Here is a 12693-nt window from a genome sequence, read left to right on the forward strand (position 1 = left end):
ATATGTGGGTGGTTTAAATGTTTTACAGAGATTGTCATTCCAAACAAAAGAAATACCGATATTTTGTTTTTTAAAAGAGAGATCTATAGGGTTTGGCGTCGTGGTGAACTAGGTTAATCCTCTGCCTGCAGCACATATGGGCACCAGTACTAGTCCTGGTTGCTCCTTTTCCAGTCCAGCTCTCTGCTGTGGCCTGGGAAAGCAGTGGAGGATGGCCCAGGTGCTTGGGCCCCGACCCCTGCATGGGAGACCAGGAAAAAGCACCTGGCTCCTGGCTTTGGATCGGTGCAGCTCTGTCCGTTGCGGCCTTTTGGGGAGTGAACCAATGGAAGGAAGACCTTTTCTCTGTTTCTTTCTCTCACTGTCTGTTATTCTACCTGTCAAATAAATAAATATTTAAAAAAAGAGATATATAAAACAAAATTTAGCATGAACGATGGTAAAGAATAAAAACACTAGCCCAAAAATCTCGTGCAGTCATGTGATACTGAATGATTTTTTTTTTTGGTAATATAGAAATCAGAGACAAAGGAGATGCTTAAATAATGAAAATTCATTTTACCAAGATAATTAACAACTTTAACCTGTACTGTAAAATGAAAGAACTACAAGAAGAAATGAAGTCGTCCACAACTACATTGGGAAATTTCACAACAAAATCACTCTTGTCTTAGTATTCATTGTCAAAATGAGCAGACAAAACAATCTATAAGGATCTACAATATTTGTAGCACACAATTTATAATCTTAATTTGATGCATACAACATCCAGCAATTACACAAATTACTTTTTTTTAAGCTCTAACTGTCCCCTTTATTGTTGAGAGGGAGAGGGAAAGTGCAAAGAAGTGTTAGGGACCCCGATATTTTAGCTGTCATCCACTACTTTCCAAGGTGTCCATTAGCAGGACGCTGGAACTGAGCTGGAAATTCAACCCAGGCACTCTGATAGAAGATGCAGGCATTGTAAGGGGCAATGTAATGACTATGTCAAATGATTCCCCTGTCCCTTTCTTTTTTTCCTCCTATGTGTACTTACATTCTGTAATATTGCTGTGTTTGATGGTGTCCAAGTGTCTCGTGGGCTCTGTGCATTTTCCAAAAGTGTGCTCCTCACACAACCAGTTAGGAATACTTAATTCCAGTGTTCTACACACAGGATGGTGACTGTAGTTTACAGGAGTTGAATATGTTTTATAAAGTACCAGAAGAGAGAAGTTCCTAGACTCCAAAGACATGCTTAAGGAAATAGAAATGCTAATTATTCTGATTTGAGCATTGCACATGCATACATATGTCAAATTATCACACTGTACCTCCTAGTAATCTATAATTATCTGTTCATTAAAACTGCAGAAACCCTGATTGACTTGTTTTGACATTTGCTGTTTTTCTTCTGTGGTCTCAAGTCTGTTAAACATCTCTAGCAATTTTTAATTTTTATTATTATACTTTTCAGCAGCACAGTTTCCTTTTTAAATTTTGTTGTATTTTTTTTGCTATTCTCTATTTGGTAAGACATCATTATTCTGGCTTCCATTAGCTCTTTGTTCATGTTTTCTAATTTCTAAATTCCATGAGCATATTTAGAACAGTTATTTTACAGTTGTTGTCTGCTAAGTCCAATGTCAGACTTCTTTATCCAGGAAAAAATGAGCCATAGTTATTTCTTTCCATCCTTTAATTTTTTGTTGTTGAAATGACATTTTTAATATTTTGAAGGTGCTAATGCTCGAAGTTGAATGCTGCTCCCTTCCTACCCTTCCCAGTATTGTTCTTGATTGTAGTTGTCTCATTTATGTAGATTTTTATAAATGATTATTTTCTAAAGAATACAAATCTGAAAGATCATTAACCCAGACCTAGTGCAATTTATCCTTGATGTGCAGGGATGGTTCAACGTATGCAAATCAATAAATGTGATACTTCACACACATGAAAAAATTGAAGAATAAAAACCATATGAGGGGCCAACGCTGTGGCTCACCTGGTTAATCCTCCGCCTGTGGCGCTGGCATCCCATATGGGTGCTGGGTTCTGTCCTGGTTTCTCCTCTTCCAGTCCAGCTCTCTGCTGTGGCCCAGGAAGGCAGTGGAGGATGGCCCAAGTGCTTGGGCCCTGCACCCACATGGGAGACCAAAAGGAAGCACCTGGCTCCTGGCTTGGGATCAGCGCAGCGCTGGCTGAAGCGGCCATTTGGGGAGTGAACCAAGGGAAGGAAGACCTTTCTCTCTGTCTCTCTGTCTCACTGTCTAACTCGTTCTGTCAAATAAATAAATAAAAAATAAACCGTATGATAATTTCAATAGATGCATAGAAGATATTTGATAAAGCATCCTTTAATTATAAAAGTCTTAAGTAAATTGAGTATAGAAGTAACATTCCTCAAAACAATCAAGGCAATATGTGACAAACCCGCAGCCAGCATCATGTTGAGTGGGAAAAGGTGGAAGCATTTCCATTAACATCTGGAACCAGACAAGGATGCCCACTTTGACCAGTGCTATTCAATATAATCCTGAAAGTTTTTGCCAGAGCCATTAGACAAGAAAAATAAATAGAAATTGGAAATGAGGAATCAAATTATCCTTGTTTGCTTCTCACCTGATTCTATAGATATTGGGTGAACAAAAGGCTCCACTAAGCAATCTTGATGTGAATGGAAGTGGAGAGGGAGTGGGAAAGGGGAGGGTTGCCGGTGGGAGGGATGGTATGGGGGGGAAGCCATTGTAATCCATAAGCTGTACTTTGGAAATTTATATTCATTAAATAAAAGTTTAAAAAAAAGAATTTGATAAAGTTACAGGATAGAAAATCAACACTCAGAAATCAATAGCTTTTCTATACACAGACAATGACATAGTTGGGAAAGAACTTGTAAGTTCAATCCCATTCAAGATAGCTAGAAAAAAGTCTTGGAATAAATGTAACCAAGGGAGTGAAAGATGTCTACTAGGAAAATTACAAAACGTTAAAGATTTAAAGGAAAACACAAAATAATGGAAAATTCTTTATGTTGTGGATTGGAAGAATATCATCAAAATATCCATACTAGAAAAGCAATTTACAGATGCAATGTTACCTCAATTAGAATACCAAAATTCTTCTGTGATCTAGAAAAAATAATGGTAAAACTCACGTGGAAACCCTATACCCTGAATAGCTAAAGCAATGTTCAACAAAAGCAAAGCCAGAGACATGATACCAAATTTCAGGACATACTATTACATGGAAGTTATTGTGGGGAGCAACTCGGACTAGACTAAGTTACTGGAATTAAGACTTAATCTATGCATCTGCTCTCCCACAATATGGCGCTGGGAGAGGAGTAAACAACTTCTACACAGCTGCCTCCAGTTCGACCAATAACCTGCGGGAGCTGATCCTGCTCCTGATTGGAGGAGAGCAGCGTACTCGGCGTGTGGGTAGCAGAGTTGGAATTGGTGGAAGAGGACTATAAAGGAGGAGAGAGACAACATGCACCAGGAACATCTAAGGGGAACATCCAGATAACATCTGAGCAGCCCCCGAGAGAGCCAGCCGGCAGTGTGCCGCTCCCCCGCAGAAGTGGGGAAAGTGGCAGGGGGAGCCGCCCTTCCACGGAGGTGGAAGGGTCAGCAGCCAACCCGGGAAGGACCAGCAGCAAACCCGGGAAGGGCCGAGCAGACAAAAAAACAGCGCAGGGTCCTGTGTCGTTCCTCCACGAAGAGGGGGAGCGACAAGTTATATTGAATAAAGCCTAGTACTGGCATAAATATAGACATGTACACAAATGGAACAGAATAGAATCCCCAGAAACCAGTCCCTGCATCTACACCCAACTAATTTTTGACAAAGTGCTATAATCAATCACTGGAGAAGTGACATTCTCTTCAACAAATGGTGCTGGGTAAACTGGATCTGTGTGAGCAGAAATATGAAAGAAGACCCCTACTTTACATGTTATATAAAAATCAACTCAAAATGGACTGAGGTTCTAAATCTGTGACCTGATACCATCAAATTTCTAGAGGAAAATAATGGGGAAACTGTATAAGATATTAACATAGGCAAAGACTTCTTGGAAAAAAAAAAACAGAAGCACAGACAATAAAAGCAAAAATAGACAAATGAGATTACATCAAGCTAAGAGGCTCTGCATTGCATAGAAAGCTTTTATTTAATAAATATAAATTTCATAAGTACAACTTCTAGATTATAGTGGCTCTTCCCCCCCTATCTACCCTCCTGCCCCTAAACTGTCCCACCTCTCTCATCTCATTCTTCATTAAGATTCATTTTAATCATCTTTATATGCAGAAGATCAACTCTAAGTAAAGATTTCAACAGTTTGCACCCACACAGACAAAGTACTGTTTGAAGACTAGTTTTACTGTTAATTCTCACACTACAACACATGGGGAGCAAGTGCGCAGTAACTCCTGTTGTTGATTTAAGAATTGACACTCAGCCGGCATCGCAGCTCACTAGGCTAATCCTCCACCTTGCGGCGCCGGCACACCGGGTTCTAATCCCGGTCGGGGCGCGGATTCTGTCCCGGTTGCCCCTCTTCCAGGCCAGCTCCCTGCTGTGGCCAGGGAGTGCAGTGGAGGATGGCCCAAGTGCTTGGGCCCTGCACCCACATGGGAGACCAGGAGAAGCACCTGGCTCCTGCCATCGGATCAGTGTCGTGCACCAGCCGCAGCTCGGCGGCCGCAGCAGCCATTGGAGGGTGAACCAACGGCAGAGGAAGACATTTCTCTCTCTCTCTCTCTCTCACTGTCCACTCTGCCTGTCAAAAAAAAAAAAATTGACACTCTTATTTATGATGTCAGTGATCACCCGAGGCTCTTGTCATGAGCTGCCAAGCCTATGGAAGCCTCTTGAGTCCACGAACTCTGACATTATTTAGACAGGGCCATAATCAAAGTGAAAGTTTTCTCCTCCCTTCAGAGAAAGGTACCTCCTTCTTTGATGGCCCATTCTTTCCACTGGGATCTCATAGAGATCTTTCATGGTGGTCATTTTTTGCCACAGTGTCTTGGCTTTTCATGCCTTAAATGCATTTAGGGGCTTTTTAGCCAGAGTGCTGTTTAGGGCATTTGTCATTCTATGAGTCTGCTGTGTGGTCTGCTGCCCATGTTGGATCATTCTCTTCCTTTTAATTCTATTTACTAGCAGATTCTTGCTTTTATTTATGTGATCCCTTTGACACTTAATCCTATCTTTATTATCAGTTATGAACTTAAACTGATCACTTTAACTAGTAAGATGGCATTGGTACCTCCAAATAGGAATTTGGAGCCTATGGCAAGTTTTTAGCTTTACCCTTAGGGCTAAGTCCAAGGGAATGCGTGTCAAACTGTACCTCTCCTCCCTCTCTTATTCCCACATTATTTTTAACAGATCAATTTTCAATTGGATTTAACCACCTAAGAATAATTCTGAGTTAAGTAAAGCGTTCAACCAATGGTATTAAGTAGAAAAAGAAAATACTAAAAAGAATAAAATAGTAAGTTGTTCCTTGACAGTCAGGACAAGGGCTGATCAAGTCATTTCTTCTCAAAGTGTCAGTTTCACTTTTACAGATTTCCTTTTAGGTACTCGGTTAGTTGTCACAGATCAGGGAGAAAAATATTTGTCCCTTTGGGGCGTGATGTTTTCAAGAATCTTCCATTTGTTTCAAATGGATGGATTTCATTATTTTTTTTTACCGCTATGTAGTGTTCCATAGAGTACATATCCCATAATTTCTTTATCCAGTCCTCCACTGACAGGCATTTAGGTTGATTCCATGTCTTAGCTATTGTGAACTGAATTGCAGTAAACATCGAGGTGCAGATAGCTCTTTTATTTGTATCCCTTTGATTTCTTTCTTTCTTTTTTTCCTAATGGCTCTGGCTAAAACTTTCAGGGCTATATTGAATAGCAATGATGAGAGCAGACATCCCTGTCTAGTACCAGATCTCAGCAGAAATGCTTCCCACTTTTCCCCATTCAATATGATGCTGGCTGCAGGTTTGTCAAAAATTATTTTGATTGTGTTGAGAATTGTTCCTTGTATACACAATTTTCTTTGAGTTTTCATAATGAAAGGGTGTTGTATTTTATCAAATGCTTTCTCTGCATCTTTTGAAATAACCACATGGTATTTGTTCAGCACTTGGTTAATCTGGTGTATCACATTGATTCATTTGTGAATGTTGAACCATCACTGCATACCAGGGATAAATCCCACTGTGTCTTCATGGCTCAATTTAGGTATGTTGTATGTGCCCAGGAATCTATCCATTTTTGCCTGATTTCCCAGTTTGTTGGCATGGAACTCTTTGTAGTAATTTCTGATGACTCTTTTTATTTCTGTGGTATCTATTGTTATATTTCCTTTTTCATCTCAAATTTTATTGAATTGGGTCTTCTCTCTCCCTTTTTTGGTGAATTAGGCCAATGATGTGTCAGTGCTATTAATGTTTTCAAAAAGCCAGCTCTTCATTTTACTGATCTTTTGTATTTTTGGGGGGGGCATTCAATTTTATTGATTTCTTCTGTAACTTTAATTATTTCTCTTCTACTAATTTTGGGTTTGTTCTGCTGTTGTTTTTCTAGATCCTTGTGATGCATTTATTTGGTTCCTTTCCAATTTCTCGATGTAAGAACCTATTGCTATAAAGTTTCTTCTTAATACTGCTTTTGCTGTATCCCATAAGTTTTGATGTGTTGTGTTGTCATCTTCATTTGCTTCCAGAAAGTTTTTGATTTCTCTTTTTATTTCTTCTATGACCCACTGTTCATTCAGGAGCATGTTTTTCAATCTCCATGTGTTTTCATATGCTCTAGGGATTCCTGAGTTGCTGATTTCCAGTTTCATTCCATTGTGGTATGAGAAAATTCATTGTATGATTTCATTTTTTTTTTTGAATTTGCTGGGACTTGCTTTATGGCCTAGTATATGGTCTATCCTGGAGAAAGTTCCATGCACTGCTGGGAAGAATGTGTGTTCTGCAACGGTAGGATGAAAAGTTCTCTAGATATCTGTTATCTCCATTTGGTCTATAGTGTCAATTAAATCTGCTGTTTCCTTGTTGACTTTCTGTCTGGTTTATCTCTCCATTGCTGACAATGGAGTATTGAAGTACCCAAATACTGTTGTATCAGAGTGTATATGTGCTGCTTGTCCCTCTTGCTCCATGTAACTGAAGCTAGTGTTGTTGCCTTTAAATACATTTTACAAACACCATCTCTAGTCCACTCCATCCCTGTGAAAATTCCAAGGGGGAGCAAACAAAGGGAAGCCCTTGGGCCATCCTTTAAGGAGTCAGTGGACAACTCAAAACACACATCTGTAATTCTTTGAGAACAAATTTGGTTTCACCATCTCTGGCACCAACAAGCACCACTGAGATGACTATGGGAGGTTGGAGGGTACATGGATGAGTTCAAGCACCGCAATATTCTAAGAGAATTCACCAACTTCATTTTCCCTAAAGCATTGTACTATTTGCTTGTTCTTAACCCCTGGGGGAATAGAGATGAATGGGTAATTTATTTCTTATATTGTGGATTGGCCAAATGTGTACAAGCAGGGTTGTTGGCAGCAGGGAATGTGATTAAGACTACAAATTAGCACAACAGCACTTTCTCTGCCTTTATTGACTCAATTTACAAATTCAAGTCTAGTCCAGACTAAGAGCAAGGAGAAACAGACAGCTCTCAACGTGATGCACTGTAAAGTTGTACTGCAAATGACGTCCTGGATACTGGAAGGAGTAAAAAAAAAAAAGTAACCATTTTTTAAAAAATTTTTGCCACTTAATTTATAAAGTAGTTTAATCAATTTCTGTGTACAAATGAAAAGAATGCTTATAGATACTTGGGTTTTGTGTTCACAAATTGTAAGCTGCAGATCTATTGAGTAATATATTATGACTTCATAACCAATATTCTTATTATAACCCATTGCTCCAAAGTTTAAAGCATATATAGGTATTAATTATAAAAAACAAATACCAGTCTTGTAAATGCTATGTTAACAGCTTGATAGAGAGTTCAGAATTCACAAATTATCAAATATTTCAAGTTTTATTTGATGCTATTTTTTTCTAGCCAGAACCACCTGTTCCAGATATATTTCCTCTTTACCTAGAAATGTACATTGTGGTGGACAAAGCTTTGGTATGTGTTTGCTTTTGTTTTACTTTTAAGTACTCAGTGCAAATGTATGATTCTATATAGCTTTAGAGCAACTATAAGATTCTGATATTTTGGCCGGTGCTGCAGCTCACTAGGCTAATCCTCTGCCTGCGGTGCCGGCACCCCGGGGTTCTAGTCCTGGTCAGGGCACCAGATTCTGTCCCGGTTGCTCCTCTTTCAGTCCAGCTCTCTGCTGTGGCCCGGGAGTGCAGAGGAGGATGGCCGAAGTGCTTGGGCCCTGCATCCGCATGGGAGGCCAGGAGAAGCACCTGGCTCCTGGCTTCGGATTGGCGTGGTGCGCCGGCATTAGCGTGCCACCGGAGCGGCCACTGGGGGTGAACCAATGGAAAAGGAAGATCTCTCTCTCTCTCTCTCTCTCTCTCTCTCTCTCTCTCTCCCCTTCTCCCCCTCTCCCCACTCTGCCTGTCAAAAAAAAAAAAAAAGATTCTGATATTTTTACTTGCTGATTATAGAAAGAATAGTGTGAAACAGGACTAGCTGAAAAGCCTGATGGTCAGAATTACACTAGGGAAATAAAATGTTTCATTTCAAATCTCTGTAACAACCCTGCAGGACAAAATGATTTTTTTTTCTGACTCATCTCATTTGTTTTAAAGATTTATTGATTCATTTGAAAGACAGTTACAAAGAGAGAGAGGGAGAGGCAGAGATCTCTCATCTGATGGTTCTTTCCCCAAATGGCTGCAATGGCCAAGGCTGGACCAGCGCAAATTCAGGAGCCAGGCACCTCTTCTGGGTCTTCTACATGGGTGGCCAGAGCCCAGGAACTTGGGCAATCTTCCACTGCTTTCCCCAGGTGCATCAGCACGGAGTTGGATCAGAGTTGAGGCAGAGGGGACTTGAACAGGTGCCCGTATAGGATGCCAGCACTACAGACCATGGCTTAATCCACTGTGCACTGCGCCGGCCCCAACCCTTCACATATTTAAGACTTCTTCTGATCTCATTCATATTCTTTTTAAATAATGCTGTTTGGTTACAATGAAATTCTTTAAGCTGTTAAGTTGTAATGTGGGGAAGTCATGAAGAGCAAGTAGTCGGTATTTTAAGGAATGTTTCCCCACATGAAATATTTATTAGGAAAAAATATAACTATATATGAGAACTGATTGTAATAATATGTGCAGAATTTTGTAGCATTTTTTGTATTACACCTGTTTCAGAGTATTGTTTTCCTGATTTAGAAACCACTAGATCTTTGATACCCATAAACAGTTTGAGGGCCTCTAAATGATTGAGGATATTTGGGTTGAAAACTTAGCTTGTAATCAACCAGATGTCGCTTTCTCTTCTATAATATTTCATATTATATGGATAAAATATATTTTCACCGTTTGTTCTGATGATGAACGTTTGATTGTGATACCTCCTCTGGAAGATCATAGAGATTATCAATAGGACTCATTATCAATTCCTTCCTAAAGGTTGTAGATCTTGTCAGGAATCCAGAGTTAAAATCAGTGGAGGAATTTGGAGATAGATACTGATATACTTGAAGATTTAGAAAAAAATGATAAAAGGACAATTTAAGAAAAAATGGAGACATTGAAATATTTAAGAAAAAATTGAGATACTTCAGTAAATATGACTAGGTTTGTAGGGACTATTTTGGATTAGGAGGTTTTTTATTTCAGGATTATGTTTTAAAAATTTGAGATTTCTTTTAAAAGCTTCTTAATTTCCTGGGTTGCAAGCTATATAATGATGTTTAAACATTATTTCTCTATTCTTATACTTATCTACATGTTATTTAATAACGCAAACATAGATCCAGCTATAAAATCTCGGTTACTAGGTATTGGTATTTAAGGAAGAAGCACACTGATATTTTCTTCAGTTCCTTAACAAAAATAAATCCACAATTTTGACCTAGTCAATTCAGCATATTGTGCTATAAATATAGAATTTAGCATTGGAAACATGCATAGAGACACACAAGTGTAACTTGAGCTACTCTAAAAGAATGCAAGTAAATGTTTTAGAATGTAGTTTGTCTTCTTCACATATGGTGAGGCTATCAGAGCAATAAAGAGAGACAGCAAGGTGGTAATGTGGTCAAGAGCCTTCATTGGGATTTCCCTTTAAGCAACGGGCAGGACAGCATAGGAGGGTTAGGATGATGGGCTAGTTTGAATAATTTCATTGGGCTCTGGAGTATAGGAGCTGTTCCTTGTCGTCTGATACCTGGCTCTGGGGTGATTAATGCAGGGTAAAAGTTGCCCTGAGTGTGAGAACGTGAAAAGAGGAAGTGATTGGATGAAGGCTTTGCATTAATTGGCTTGCGTATGAAAGGTGCACTTGAAGGTAAGTCATTTTCTATCTCTTAGAATTTGCTGTCCCTGAGAAGTGTGGTCAGCAAAACCCAAGATGTCAAAGCAAATATATACAGAAAAGAGAGGGATGGTCAGTACTGTGGCTCACATGATGAATACAGGAAATGAATAATGGGTGGAGAATGAGGCCAGGGATGACTGTGCAGAACTTTGCTTTTAAGTGTGAGAGAACGTTCTTTTCAGGAAACTGAAACATGGTTTAGTTTGTTTATTAACAGAGGGACATACAAATGGGTGAATTGAAGAATTAATATGCTATTTCGATTTTATCCTAAAGGCTATGGAGAATCATTGAAATTTTTAAAATAGGGGTGTGACTTATTTAGGTTTTAATTTTAGAATCATGATTTTGGTAATAGTATAGTGGCTGGATTGCTGGTGGGAAAATGGGAGAAGTAAGCATGTAAGATATTCCAGTAATCAAGGTAAAAACTTAAATGAGTGTTTTAAGACTCATAAATAAATAAAGGAACAATTTTAAAAGTTACTGATGAGATTCAAGCATCACATGTAGTGTTGTGTAGCTACCACCAAGATCATGATATTCAATAATGCCTTCACCACTTGTCTCTCTTATTTTATTCCTGTAAGGCACACCCAAAAGTGTCCCCCTACCTTGGCCTCATAGCCTTGGCAATCTGTAAGCTGTTTTCCTTTGTGATTTCATTGATATCTCATAAATAAATATTGCATATGCAGAGTATCTTTTGAATATTTGTTTTCCACTCAGTATAATTTTCTTGACATTTTTCCTAGTTGTTCATGTATCAACATTTCAGTTCTGTTTTAGTGTTTAGCAGTATTCTATGGTATGAATGCACTAGATTATTTAGTCATTTAATCACTAGAGGACGTTTAAGTTGTTTCCAGGTTTGGGTTATTATGACGAAAGCTATTATAGATGTTCGTATCCAGGTTTTGCATGTGTACAAATTTTCATTTCTGTGGGATAAATGCCCAAGAGTACAATGACTGGGTTACAGGGTAAGTTTGTTACTTGTTTTGAAAGTGTTTGCCAAGCTATTTTTCAGCGTAGTCATGCTAGTTAACACTCCCACAAGCAATATATGAGTGAACCAGTTTAATGTCTTATTATGAACTGTTGGAACCAAAAGCAAACTTCTGAGAATAGATATAGAATAAATCTCAAAAGCACAATGTAACAAATTGTTTTGAAATATGAAATTAATTCTGTTTTTCAGTATGAATACCTTGGCTCTGATAGCATGATAGTAACAAGTAAATTCATTGAGATTATTGGCCTTATAAATTCAGTAAGTATTTCCCTGTTTATATTAGACAAAATTTTTAGTTTGAAACGATAAATTGTATTAACTTGATGGAGTGTTTCTGAATAATTAAAACATCTATATGTAATGAGTATGGACTTCTAAAAATCCAATGAATTTTGGCATAAACAATATACATACTGCAAAAACTGTAATGTGAATGAGCAAAGTTGACATTTTCAGATTTGATTATGTTTGTAGCCCTTTCTATACTTTAGAAGAACAGTGGTTGTTTCTGCTTACTTTTTTTTGAATTGTTTTTTTAGTGGAGGGTTATTCTTGTGATTATGAAGTAAACTGAAAGTATATCATTGCACAAATTAAAAGGGAAATAAGAATGGATGAGGAGAGAGGGTGGAAGTGAGGCACCAAGGAAGCAAGGTCAGGTGGGAAAGAAATATCATTATGTTTTTAAACTGTAATAAATGAAACACAAGATGTGTTGCTTTTATAAGAATAAAAACTTAAAAAGATTAATTTTATATTTATTTGTCTCTCCTGTTATTAGATGTTCACCCAATTTAAAATTACTGTTATGCTGTCATCGTTGGAGTTATGGTCAGATGAAAATAAGATTTCTACAGTTGGTGAAGCAGAGGAATTATTGCAAATATTTTTAAAGTGGAAACAGTCTTATCTTAACTTAAGGCCTCATGATACTGCATATCTATTCATGTAAGCATAATATTTCAGTACTCTTAGATTAGGGAAAAAACAGATCAGTGATAATGAGATAATTATGTGGTTTTGTATATCAGCTTTTATATGTTTATTTATGCCTTGATTATAGTCTGTATATTACTCTTGCCACCTGCTGATTTTCTACTTATCAGGAAATATAAAAAATACTCACACTTATTTCTTTGCTTATCAACTTTGTA

At 38.1% G+C, this 12693-nt stretch overlaps 1 protein-coding gene across 5 annotated transcripts in view; it reads left to right on the plus strand.

Annotated features, from left to right (window-relative positions):
* The window catches only part of LOC138843046 (disintegrin and metalloproteinase domain-containing protein 32-like), a 498529-nt gene that overhangs the window by 56727 nt on the left and 429109 nt on the right, over positions 1–12693 (plus strand). For 4 of the 5 annotated variants that reach the window (XM_070068573.1, XM_070068575.1, XM_070068576.1 and 1 more), the window contains 3 exons: positions 8083–8151; positions 11726–11797; positions 12321–12487. In XM_070068573.1, the coding sequence (XP_069924674.1) occupies positions 8083–8151; positions 11726–11797; positions 12321–12487 (308 nt within the window). The remainder of the gene's footprint in view (positions 1–8082; positions 8152–11725; positions 11798–12320; positions 12488–12693) is intronic. The other variant, XM_070068574.1, reaches the window with a different exon arrangement.

The sequence above is a fragment of the Oryctolagus cuniculus genome, chromosome 2 (assembly GCF_964237555.1).
Source record: "Oryctolagus cuniculus chromosome 2, mOryCun1.1, whole genome shotgun sequence".
NCBI classification, from domain to species: domain Eukaryota; kingdom Metazoa; phylum Chordata; class Mammalia; order Lagomorpha; family Leporidae; genus Oryctolagus; species Oryctolagus cuniculus.